The following is a 12,549-nucleotide window of genomic DNA, read 5'->3' on the forward strand; positions in this document are numbered from 1 at the left end:
CTGGGCCTATCATAAACCCGGATCCGGTTGGTTGGTTACTTTTTCAAAGACCCGGAGCGGGAATTAAGTATAAGAACGACGTCGTATGTAATTTAGGATTGTACTTAAAATCCTCCGGTCGCCCTAAAGTTTAACAGAAAAAAGAACGTTTTGGTAATGGCGACGAAGAAGAGCGAAAAACCCAGCAAAGAATCAAAGACGAAGAGCAAGGAAGAACACAAGGAAAGCGAGATATTCGCGTCATGCTCTTTCTCCAGCCTCGGCCTCCACCCCACCTTATGCGACGAGCTCCGAGGTCTCTCTCTCTCTCTCTCTCCCTGCGAGATATCTGTGAAATTTAGGAAGAAAAAACCTTTTTATGCTGGATTTTCTGAGTTAAAGTAGCTTAATTGTCGCAAACACACGGCTTTTCTGTGAGCAGAAAGGATGGACTTCGAAGCTCCGACGCTGGTACAGGCCCAAGCGATTCCAGTTATTCTATCTGGCCGTCATGTGTATCCTTATTCTTGCTCTTTTCTGTTTCCTTTGTTTTGATGTTTGTGTTTGTGTTCTTTAATCAAGCATTTTTTTAGACTTGTTAATGCTGCTACTGGAACGGGCAAAACTATTGCGTATTTGGCTCCTATTATTCACCAATTGCAGGAGCACGAACCTCGTATTCAGCGGTCTGATGGGACTTTTGGTACGTTTTTTCATTAATGGAGGGTTACCCCTTCTCATGCCCTGTAATTGTGCATGTTCTTTTATTATTATTATTATTGAGCTTTTCTTTGTTATGTTTTTCAAGGGACACGCGAATGAGCTGCGTGGGATTCAAACCCAGGCACTGTGCGGAGAAAACTAGCTTATCAGTAGTTCTATTTTTGGTTATGAAAATCGCTATTTGAGTTTTTAGTTGCTCTCGCCCAGTCAGATTTGCTGAATAAGCCATATCAATGGGAAAAACTTTACAATGAGTTTGAAATTTTCTTTTTCTTGGTTCAAAGGTTTTGTAACCTAACATATTGGGGATTCATGTCGAGGCCCCCCATCCCTTGGAAGCTTATTTGGAGAAATAAGGCTCCCCTTGCTTGGACAACATGAGGAAGCGGGGTATAATTGTGGTTAATTGCAGTTGGTGTGCAAGAAAAGTGGAGAATCAGTGGATCATATTATTTTCATTGCGAGGTTGCTAGCATCCTATGGAACATTTGGCCTCTTTGGGATGGGTTGGGTGATGTCTTCTTGGGTTTTGGAACTTTTAACATAATGTAAGGGCAGTTTGACAACCATAAATATGCAATTTTGCAAAAGATGATCCCATAGTGTCTATTGTGGTATCTATGGAGAGAGAAAAGATGTGGTCTTGAAGATTGTTGAATAATGGTCCCAGATGTTTCTCTTTCTATCTTTACTTTTCAAGAATTTCTTGCTCTTTTTCCTTTCATGTTAGGTGGATCTCGTATATACTTCCATCAGTTTTTAATAAGTGTTTAGCAGTAAGGAGTTTTGTTAGAAGCAATACATGCTACTACTACTTACCTGTCACCACCATTATAGGTTTTTTAATATCTTTTTTTGGGTACCTCAACTTTAATTATCTTCTGGTAACAGCGTTGGTCCTTGTTCCAACGCGGGAGCTGTGCATGCAGGTTTATGAAATTTTGCAAAAGTTATTGCACCGTTTTCATTGGATTGTTCCGGGCTATATAATGGGTGGTGAGAACAGGTCAAAGGAGAAAGCCAGGTTGCGCAAAGGTAGGAAATCGTGTCTAGTTATGATGTAAGAAATCGTTTTTACTCCTATTATAGTATATTTGAACACAGCCTATAGTAATATGTTGGATTCTTCATGTGGTCCGTTGCAGGCATATCTGTACTTGTTGCAACTCCCGGGCGCCTTTTGGATCATTTAAGGCATACATCATCATTCTTGCACACTAACTTGCGTTGGATAATCTTCGATGAAGCAGATAGGTATAGTTTACACTAAAACATCTGTAGTTAGTGTTTTATTTTTCAACCTAACTTTTATGGTATTGTTCCAAATCTTTGATGTTTTTCACACTTTTCATGCCTTCATTAGCTTTATCTGGTCTTGACAGGATTTTGGAATTAGGATTTGGGAAAGAAATAGAGGAAATATTAGATATCTTAGGTTCAAGGCAAGATGCGTCCGTTGACAAGGAGATTGCTGAGTCATATATTTCTGAACATCCTAGGCAGAATGTTCTATTGTCAGCTACCTTAAATGAAAAAGTAAATCATCTTGCCAAAATAAGTTTAGAGAATCCTGTTATGATCGGCCTTGATTACAAGAAAATGCAGCCAGTGTTATCATTTAAAGATTTTGGTTCATTGGGATCTGATGCAAATTATGAATTAGAACATCCCGTTAAAATGATGAGCTCTTCAAATGGAGATTTTAGAGTTCCAGCTCAATTAGTTCAGAGATATGTGAAAGGTACATACCTGTACAAAGTTGGATTCCACAGCATTGTTATGGAAAAGCTCTGATTGAATTTTTATGCAGTGTCTTGTGGCTTGCGGCTTGCTGTACTTCTTTCCATTCTAAAGGATCTTCTTGAGAGAGGAACTTCCCAAAAGGTAAGAGTACAGTTGAACTTTTAAACATTTCACCAGTTTATGTATTATGTGAGGTTTTATATTTTTGATCTCCTAAACGGCTTTACACTGGATTTGGTGGGTATAAAAGTTTAATAATGTGTTAACTTACTGGTGTATATACTTATTACAAAATTACTGGTGTATATCCTTCTTTGTCACTAGTGTGTCTTTAAACATTGGTGGGATCCAGAGCTTCGAGTACCTCTGTAATTCATGACTTCAAAATTAATGTTGTAATTTGTCCGCCTAGCCCCCACTGCACAAAAGGAAAGAAGAGAATAAGTAATTACAAATAGGATGCTTGTGTTTGGTTTAGGGTGAGATGACTTTTCTCAAGCTCTATAAAATTATTTTCAATCACGTGCTTCCAATATCTTGGTCAGTTATCCTCACATTATTAGTGTTTCCAGTCATGAATTATTTTATTTTAAGAGACTATAGTTTCTACAGTCAATCCCAGGGCATCAATAACATTTTTGAATTTTATGTATTCACAAAAAAATTTTCATATCCACTTGCATTCCTAGATTTGAGCAAAATTTGTCTCTCTCTCTCTCTCTCTCTCTCAATGAGTTTCATTTCTTTATCTATTCCTGATCTCTTTCGCTGGAGTTTTTAACGATTATCTAGTTAAAGTTCAGTAGTTTAGTGGTCTTGCGGAGTGGTTTTCAAATGGGGTCATGCCAGAAGTTACTTGTTGATAAAAAATTATTTGAATTTAAGCGTGAAAATGATCTGTGGTGGAAAATTACGGAGATTAGTCGTCAGGTTGTCAAGTTTATTTCCATTGATGCTGCAATGATGGATTGGTTGGCTTCAGTGGTGGGGGCGTGTGGAGCTTCAGGGGGTTCTTATGAGTTTTTTAGAACTTGTAGGAAAGGGAATCAAGTCTTGGTAGTGCAGAGGAATCAAAACAGTTTTGGTCGTTTTTTGATCGTGTTCGAGTTTGGGCATAATAAGAGGCTTGGGTCGATTGTTGTGCCAGAAGGTTTGAAGGGAGAGGGCTGGAGGAAGTTTGGAGTAATTTCGTCTTCCTCTGCTTCGGGCGATAGAGCTCATGAAAAACTTGGGTTCCTCTACCATGGTGTATGTTGGGCGGAAGGAATCGTATGTGGAGGCTCTGAAGAAACCACCGCAACAAAGATTGGGGAAGATACAGGAGGCAAGCAGAAGGGATGGAAGATTGCAGTCGCATTCTATCTTGGAAAAAAGGACGGTTCATTTCCTCAAAGGAGATGAATAGTCTCATAGCACAAGATCGCTTAAGGAAGATGAAGAGTTGTCGTTGGTGGGCTTGATGGATTATCTGGTGGATATAAAAAATAAGGTTGAGAGTATTTTGAGTGGGTCGAGCTGGGCTTGAGTAAGGGAGAGCTAGGCCCATTTTATTTTAAGTTTGATAAGGGGAAAAAAGTGGTTAATGAGAAGGGGAGTGGGCTGGGCTACGTAGTGGGTGGTTTGGGAAGTGAAGAGCTGTAGGGAAAGAATAAAGAGACTAGGCCAGGCCTAAGTGGAAGCCAGGTAATGGTCTAGAAGGAGAAACGAAAGGTTTTCAATATTTTGGAAATGTCGGATAAGGTTACCGCATCTGTATTGGTGCCGATACTCGAGTCGAAGGCCGTAGTTCTGGCACAGAAAAGTTCGACGGGTACATTCAAAGTTTCTGGTGGTGTAGTGTTGGTGCCTCAGGCGCTGGAAAATGAGGAGGGGGGAAATCGTGGAGAAATTTGAAGGTAGTGCAGAGGTTTTGGATTCTGTAGGTAACAAGATAAATCTGGTGGATGCTGGCACTAGTCTGTTGAAGCAGTTCTTGGCTATCAAGGGGAGTCGACAGTGGGAGTCGGATGCAGATTTTGAAGAAATTGAGACTGGTTTGAATGATATGGATGAGACTTTACAGTGGGGCAGTTTATCTGAGAATGAGAGGTTGGATTCTAATATATAGATGGATGAAGTTGAAGTAGTCAGTGTTGAGGAGGAGTTGGGTAGTCCGACGCCTTTACGGATGCTTCCCCCTCAGATTGCTTCCAAGGAAATCTTAGATTGGGTGTTAAAAAAAGTGGAGGAGATACAGATTTGTCTGGGATTATCATGTGAAGGGTATGAAAAACAATTTGAGGCTCTCCTAGTAGCCATAGAAGCTGGTTGATCCACGGCCATGAATTCAGCTATGAGGAAGAGGAGAGAGTTCAAATGCTTGCATTGCTTTATTAACTATGATAATAAGGAGGGAACTATGGGGAGGGACAGATTAAAAGGGAGGGATTCCTCTTCAGTTAATGAAGCCTAAAATCTTGTCTTGGAATGTAAGGGGGATCAATGACGTTAATAAACGTCTTTGCATTAGATCCCTCATTCGTAGTTGGAAGGTTGATGTCATTTGCTTCCAAGAAACCAAATTGAATTTTGTGGATAGAAGTATCATTCATAGCTTGTGGAGATGTTCATATGTTGGTTGGACCTACTTAGCTTCTTCGGGGGCCTCGGGTGGTGTATTGGTGATGTGGGATAAGAGAGTTGTTGAGATGGTGGTGGATTGTGTTGGAGTTTTCTCAGTGGCCTGTGTTTTAAAACATATAGAAGATAGGTGAAAATGGGCATTGGCAAGTGTTTATGGGCCAAATAGGGATCGAGATAGATATTTGTTGTGGGATGAATTGTTGGGATTGTACTATTTGTGGGATTTGCCTTGGTGCATATGTGGAGATTTTAATATAATTCATTATCCAAGTGAGAGGGTAATTCTTCTATGTCTTCAGCCATGAAGGATTTTTCTCAGTTGATATTTGATTTGGAATTACTGGATCTGCCTTTGGTGGGGGGGGAGAATATATGTGGTCTAATTAATAGAGGAGGTTCAAGGTTGGACAGATTCTTAGTCTCTTCTTCTTGGGAGACTCATTATCCGGAGTTATGTTAGAAAAGATTGCCAAGGGTATGTTCTGATCACTTTCCCATTTTACTTGATTGTGAGGGTATACATTATTTTAAGTTTGAGAATATGTGGCTTGAAGTTGAGGGTTTTGTAGACAAGGTGAGAAGCTGGTGGCAGTCTTATCAATTTGTGGGGACTTCTGGCTTTGTTTTGGCAAGTAAATTCAGAGTTTTGAAGGCTGATTTGAAGAAGTGGAACAAGGAACCTTTTGGGAATGTAGAGCAGTAGAAAAAATCTCTTTGGGAGGAGCTACAGGCCTTGGAGGTTGAGGGGGAAAAGTGAGGAGTTTTTGTTAAGAAAGAAAGAAGTAGTGTTAGAACTTGAGATGGTACTTTTGATGGAAGAAATATCTTGGAGGCAGAAATCGAGAGTTCTATGGCTTAAAGAGGGGGATAAGTGCATTAGTTTCTTTCATAAAATGGCTAACTCTCATAGGCGCAACAATGCTATTGAGATGATTAAAGCTGATAATAATGTGCTCTCTACACTTGATGAGATTCAAGATCATGTTGTGCAATTTTATTGTACCCTCCTAATTGAGACGGCAAATTGGAGACCTAAAATTGATGGCTTGAATTTTGAGGCTGTGGATTCTTTTACAGCAAGCTGGCTAGAGAGTCTGTTTGAAGAGCTTGAGGTGCATCGGGTGGTATGCGGGATGAGAAAAGACAAAGCTCCTTGCCCGGATGGGTTTTCTATGGCTTTTTTTCAAGATTGTTGGGAGATTTTGTGAGAGGAGGTGATGTAGGTTCTACAAGAATTTTATGATTATCAAAAGTTTGAGAAGTCAATGAATGCCACATTTATCGCTCTCATCCCTAAAAGAGTTGGTGCTTCGGAGTTGAAGGATTTCCGTCCCATTACCGGTAAGTGTGGCGGGTCGACTTGAGAAGCTACAGAGAGATTTTCTATGGGGGGTCTAGGAGATGAGTGTAAATTCCATTTAGTCAAGTGGGAGATGGTGTGCCGTCCATCTCTAATGGTGGTTTGGGTATTAGAAACTTGAGGTCATTCAATCGGGCGTTACTTGGGAAATGGTTGTGGCGATATACCAAGGAACCAGATGCTTTATGGAAGATTGTGATCGAGAACAAATATGGTGATTTAGGAGAGGGATGGTGTGCTAGAGAAGTTAGAGGGGCCTCTGGAATTGGGCTATGGAAACATATTAGAAAAGGATGGGAGGTTTTCCATCGACACACTAGACTGCAATTGGGGACAGGTTCCAAGATCAGATTTTGGAAGGATGTTTGGTGTAGTACCAGTGTTCTACAAGATTTGTTTCCTACTCTATTTTTGATTGCAAGTGCCAAAGATGCTATAGTGGCGGAGGTTATGGAAGTCTCAGGTAGGAGCATTCATTGGAACATTAATTTCAATTGAGCAGCACAGGATTGGGAGATGGGGAGTTTTGAAGATTTTTATAGTCTCTTGTACTCTTGTCGTCCAAATATTCAGCATAAAGATGATTTGTGGTGGAGTCCTGCAGGGAAAGGAGTGTTCACTGTTCATTCCTTCTATAAGGTCCTCACAAGAGTTCCTGAGATACAGTTTCTATGGAGAAGGCTTTGGCGCAATAAGGCTCCTCCCAAAGCTTCTTTCTTTGTGTGGACAGCGTCTTTAGGCAAGATTCTCACCACGGATAATCTAAGAAAAAGGAGGATAATCATTGCAGATTGGTGTTGTATGTGTAAAAGCAGGGGTGAGTCGGTGGATCATTTACTTTTACACTGCGAGGTAGCCAGGACTCTTTGGGATGATGTGTTTAAAAGAATGGACTTAGCATAGGTTATGCCGGAAACCGTTTTGGATGTATTGGCTTGCTGGATCTCAATTCAAGGTGTGAGACAGATTAGAGCAGTTTGGAAGATGATCCCTATCTGTATTATATGGTGTCTATGGCAAGAGTGCAATGGGAGGACATTTGAAGACAAAGGAAGATCCTTGGCGGAGCTAAAACTGTTATTTTTTAGGACTCTTTGTACTTGGGCCATTGCTGTGGATTTTAATGGCATGGACCTTCATGATTTCTTAGTTTCTAATGCGCCTACATAATTAGGGCTGTTTCTACCTTTGTAATTGACAGTTGGTGGTTTAATAAATACTTATTTTACTTATCAAAAAAAAAAAAGTTTGGTAAGTGGAATTTATAAGATAATTTTGAAGGTTTTGAAAAATCGAATGAGCAAGGTGATGGATAAGATTATTTCTAAACCCCAAAATGCATTTGTTAGAGGCTGACAAATAATTTATTCTGTGCTGATTGCGAATGAGTGTTTAGATAGTTAGATGCGGGAAGGTGTTCCGGGGGTTCTTTGTAAGCTGGACGTGGAAAAGGCGGTACAATCATGTAAACTGGGATTTTCTCTTCTACATGCTTAAAAGATGTGGTTTTGGTGACAGGTGGTGTGGTTGGATCAGACATTGTATTTCGACTGCTTTGTTTTCAGTTTTAGTTAATGGGCAGCCATGTGGTTATTTTCAGAGTTCTAGAGGATTGAGACAGGGGGATCCGTTATCTTCATTTTTATTTGTTCTTGTTATGGAGGTTTTGAGCCCTATGGTGGAGGCCGTGGTAGGCGGAGGTTTTATATCAGGTTTCTCGGTGGGAACTAATAATAATGGCTTCATTTCTATATCACATTTGTCTTCTGCTGATGATACTCTTATTTTTTGTGATGCTATTGGGGAACAGATTCAAGCTTTGAGGGCTGTCTTGTTATGTTTTCAAGTCGTATCCGGGCTAAAGGTGAACTTGGGTAAATCGGAGCTGGTCCAGGTGGGAGATGTGCGTAATATTAACTATTTGGCAGAATTATTGGGGTGTAGAGTTGCTTATTTGCTTATGAAATATTTGGGTCTCTCGTTGGGGGCGTCGTTCAAGGCAAACTATATTTGGGATGGGAGGTTGAGAAGATTGAGAAAAGGTTGGCAGCGTGGAAAATGTTGTATTTCTCAAAAGGGGGTAGAATCACCCTTATAAAGAGTCCTCTTTCTAATATGTCAACTTACTTTCTTTCATTATTTCCTTTACCTGCTGGAGTGGCTATTCGTATTGAAAAGTTGTATAGAGCATTTTTGTGGGGTGGTTTGGGAGAGGTGAATAAGATTCCTTTAGTAAGCTGGAAAAAGGTTTGCTGTCCGATAGCTGATGGAGGCTTGGGGGTCCGTAATTTGTGTAGTTTTAATAATGCATTGTTGGGGAAGTGGTTGCGGAGATATCATAGGAAGAGGAAGCGTTGTGGTTGGGGGGGGGGTGATTGTTTGAAGTATGGAAGTGATTGGCGCCCTTGCGGGGGGGGGGGGGGGGGGGGGGGGGGGGGGGGGGGGGGGGGGGGGGGGGGGGGGGGGGGGGGGGTGGAAATTTGTTAGAAAAGGATGGGGTAATTTTGTGAAACAAGTCAAATTTGTGGTAGGTGATAGTTCAAGAGTTTGATTCTGCTTTGATGTTTGGTTTAGTGAGAATGCACTGTTTAGAGCTTTTCCGGCTGTTTTCAGGTTGGCTGTTAATCAGCAGGCCTCAATCTCAGAGTTGATGAGTTACTCTAATGGAGAAGTGCATTGGGATGTTAGATTTTTCAGACCTGTCCAGGATTGGGAAATTGAGGAGATTACTGATTTTTTCAGATTGTTGTATTCTGTGGATATTAGACAACATGAGAGGGATCAAATTTACTGGAGATATACAGCGTCTAAAAAGTTGTGTTAGATCATATTATAAGATGCTTTCCGATCAGCATTACATTTCTTTTCCTTGTAAGAGTATTTAGAAGGCTCATGTTCCGTCAAAGGTTGCTTTTTTTGTATGGACAGCAGCAATTGGGAATATTCAAACAATTGACAATTTGAGAAAGCGTTGAATGATTGTTATGGAGTGGTGCTTCATGTGCAAGAAAGCGGCGGAATCAGTGGATCATCTACTTCTACATTGTGATGTGGCTAAAGTGTTATGGGATGGTGTGTTTAGAAGATCCGGACTGACCTGGGTTATGCCAAAAGCAGGGTAGATTTACTCGCATGTTGGACTCAACTTCATACTTTCTCTCAAGTGGCAGCTGTTTGGAAGATGATTCCTTTATGCATTATGTGGTGCATTTGGTTGGAAAAGAATGAGGTGTTTTAATAATAGGGAACGCAATGTAGAAGAACTCTGGAAATTTTGTGTGTTCCTTGTTTAGTTGGTTTTCAGCTATTGTACTTGATGGAGGGGCTGTCCTTGAGTTTTTGTCCTCATTTTTCTAGTATTAGAATGTATTTATGTGTTTCTTTTGTGTACATCCTGTTGCATTTGATGAATAAAATTTTACTTATCAAAAAAAAAAAAAAAAAAAAACTGTATAGTGCTTTCCAGATTTCCTTTATAATTTACTGTCTGAAATAAGGTCACTGCTGACTTTTTCTTCCAGATTGTTTATACAAGAGTATTTTTATGGCTTAAAAGCTTTCTTCTTTTTATGCTTTAGTATGCCTAAGTTCACTCACATGCTCATTCTACAGATTGTGGTATTCTTTTCAACATGTGATGCTGTAGATTTTCACTATTCTCTTCTAAGCGAGTTCAAATTCTCACCTCATCCACAACCAGAAGAACAACTAAGACAGAAGTTTGTTGGATGCAAAGCTCTTCGGTTACATGGGAATATGAAGCAGGAGGATAGAAGAACCGCATTTCAGGCTTTTAAAACAGAAAAATTGGCTCTTCTCTTGTCCACAGATGTTGCTGCTAGAGGCTTGGATTTTCCAAAAGTTCGATTCATCATACAATATGATTCTCCAGGGGAGGCCACAGAATATGTGCACAGGTATGACTTCATTGTTTTGAGGTTTTCTTTGATTTTCAGCGATGTAGACTCTCTGGGCAACTATTAATGGTGCCAATAATTTTGTTGTTTGATATCTTGTTATCCAAACAAATATATGCGACGAATGCCCACTTGGAAGGCGATGGGCAAATGTCATGATATAATATGCCTCGTACTGTTTACATGCTCATATTATTCACATGAGATACATAATTGTTGAGACCACATCAGATTCTCATCTGGTTGACTACATCTTAGAACCGTGGTATTGTAAATTTTCCAATCTTTCTTCAAAAATAAAGCACGCATAGCCCAGATCTGATTGGGCTCCCTGGAATACTGTTCTCTAGTTAGAGGTTAAATTTTCATTTAGGGTTCATTGTCATACAATTTTATTTCCGAGCATGCGAGAATTCCCCAGCCCGTGTCTTAAGAATATGTAAAATCCAGCCCAAATGGTGTTTCTTTTTCATGTTGTGTCTTGTTCCATAGGAGCTTAATGCTCTCTTTGATCCATGATGCAGGGTTGGTAGAACTGCTCGCCTGGGTGAAAGAGGAGATTCATTGTTATTTTTGCAACCAGTTGAAATGGATTATTTACAGGACTTGGAGAAACATGGCATATCACTAACTGAGTATCCCCTCCTTAAAGTATTGGATAGTTTTCCATTGTACAATGAGAAATGCCATGTCAAGAAGGTTCTCGACTTAGAGTCTCATCCCTGGGTGCTACTTCTGCAGAAGGCACTTGAAGCATTTATACTGGCCGAGGTATAATAATCGTTGCTAATTTTTTATCAATGAGTCCGTCAGTATGGGTATATTAGGATGATTGAATATTCCATCTTTTACAAATTAGCATGTTGCTTTTCATGGATTCTGAATTTAGTGTTTTTTTCCATTCATATTTGTGTATAGCCAAGGATGAAGAAACTGGCCATAACCACATTTTGCTCTTGGGTCCGAGCATATGCCGCCCATCGTGGTGAGCTGAAAAGAATTTTCATGGTGAAGAAACTTCACTTGGGGCATGTTGCGAAGAGCTTTGCACTGAAAGAACAACCTTCCTTAGTTGGAAAGTCATTCCAAAAAGAAACAAAGAAGAGGAAGAGAGATGAAAAGCAAAGGGGACTATCGAAAAAGAGGAAGTTTTCCCGCAAAACGTTGCGGCAGAAAATATGAAACAGCAACAATAAGAATCGAAAGTTAAAGATGGATAAGCCGTGCCTAAAAGGATTTGTGTGGGCAGTAGACAATGGCCGAGCCGGAGCGACTGGATGCCGAGGGGTAAGGCCTAAGGGACTTGAGGTAGGTCATTGATTTTGTGTGGTTCATTTGCAATCAAATATAACTACTACAGTTATGTAGCTGTAGCGTAGTTGAGAGAGTTTGTATTGAGATTTTGATGATTAAAGTTTTGACACACAAAAAAGAGTATTGTAGTTCCCAACCATGATAAATAGTGAATACACCAAGTATTTTGCCAATGATGTTTGCAGCTTTAAATGGCATTTATTTCATCTCTCGCAAGGGATCCTTGAAGATCGAGTCTCTATGTCTGCAACCCTTGTTATAAAAATGCAAAATTAAAAGAAAATATGACATTAATAGTTTCATAGATCAACCGTTTAGATGAAATACTACAGAAAATATGACATTAGTTGGTGTGATTGTATTGTTGCTTGTCATAATGCTCAAATGAAGAATACTATTCTTCTCTTAAAAGAAACGCAAACATGTAATTGTAACATATTGATTGGTAGACTACGCAAGTCCTAGAGACCTCAAGTTCCCTCTCCAGGCCCAATACGGTTCCCCTTTTTTACCGCACTTTATTTAATTATGTTTTAAATTAAGAGACATTTTTGTAAAATAATTTGTAAAAATAACATTATAAAAAATGATTATGCGTGTATCATTATTTTATTTTATATATGAGAACTGTTGCAAGAAAGTCTTATACCACACACTTCTATCTAACTAATAGTCTAATATGTGATTTGTTATTTTGGTTATTTTATTTAAATACACATATTTAAATATTAAGATAGAAGGAAAAAAAATTATAAAAATGATAAATCGCATGTTGATTAGATGGAGGTGTGCGGTGTAGTGCTACTGGGTAGAATTATATCTAAAAGATATAGCGATGCAGGATCATAATTTTAAGACATGGACTGAAGTGTCGAAGTCATGGTCATGAGT

At 39.6% G+C, this 12,549-nt stretch overlaps 1 protein-coding gene across 3 annotated transcripts; it reads left to right on the forward strand.

Moving 5' to 3' along the window:
- Positions 1-127: 127 nt before the first annotated feature.
- Positions 128-11,831, forward strand: LOC121249184 (DEAD-box ATP-dependent RNA helicase 17). 3 transcript variants are annotated; one of them, XM_041147900.1, is made up of 10 exons: positions 128-295; positions 385-494; positions 573-682; positions 1,632-1,737; positions 1,848-1,956; positions 2,085-2,443; positions 2,513-2,586; positions 10,040-10,344; positions 10,869-11,115; positions 11,263-11,831. In XM_041147900.1, exons 1-10 carry the CDS (start codon positions 243-245, stop codon positions 11,524-11,526), a joined length of 1,737 nt encoding a protein of 578 aa, XP_041003834.1. In that variant the 5' UTR covers positions 128-242; the 3' UTR covers positions 11,527-11,831. The 3 variants fall into 3 exon arrangements, with proteins under 3 accessions (XP_041003834.1, XP_041003833.1, XP_041003836.1); XM_041147899.1 differs by having other exon boundaries at positions 422-494; positions 1,594-1,737; XM_041147902.1 differs by having other exon boundaries at positions 154-295; positions 1,594-1,737.
- Positions 11,832-12,549: the final 718 nt, after the last annotated feature.

Source organism: Juglans microcarpa x Juglans regia, chromosome 2D (genome assembly GCF_004785595.1).
Source record: "Juglans microcarpa x Juglans regia isolate MS1-56 chromosome 2D, Jm3101_v1.0, whole genome shotgun sequence".
NCBI classification, from domain to species: Eukaryota; Viridiplantae; Streptophyta; class Magnoliopsida; order Fagales; family Juglandaceae; genus Juglans; species Juglans microcarpa x Juglans regia.

What these genes read in the sequence shown, in the direction of transcription:
- LOC121249184 (XM_041147899.1), top strand. Translation starts at nt 157, where the DNA reads ATGGCGACGAAGAAGAGCGAAAAACCCAGCAAAGAATCAAAGACGAAG. An exon ending in ATCTTCGATGAAGCAGATAG is followed by an intron (nt 1,957 to 2,084) that starts GTATAGTTTACA and finishes TGGTCTTGACAG; the next exon opens with GATTTTGGAATTAGGATTTG. An exon ending in AGTTCAGAGATATGTGAAAG is followed by an intron (nt 2,444 to 2,512) that starts GTACATACCTGT and finishes ATTTTTATGCAG; the next exon opens with TGTCTTGTGGCTTGCGGCTT.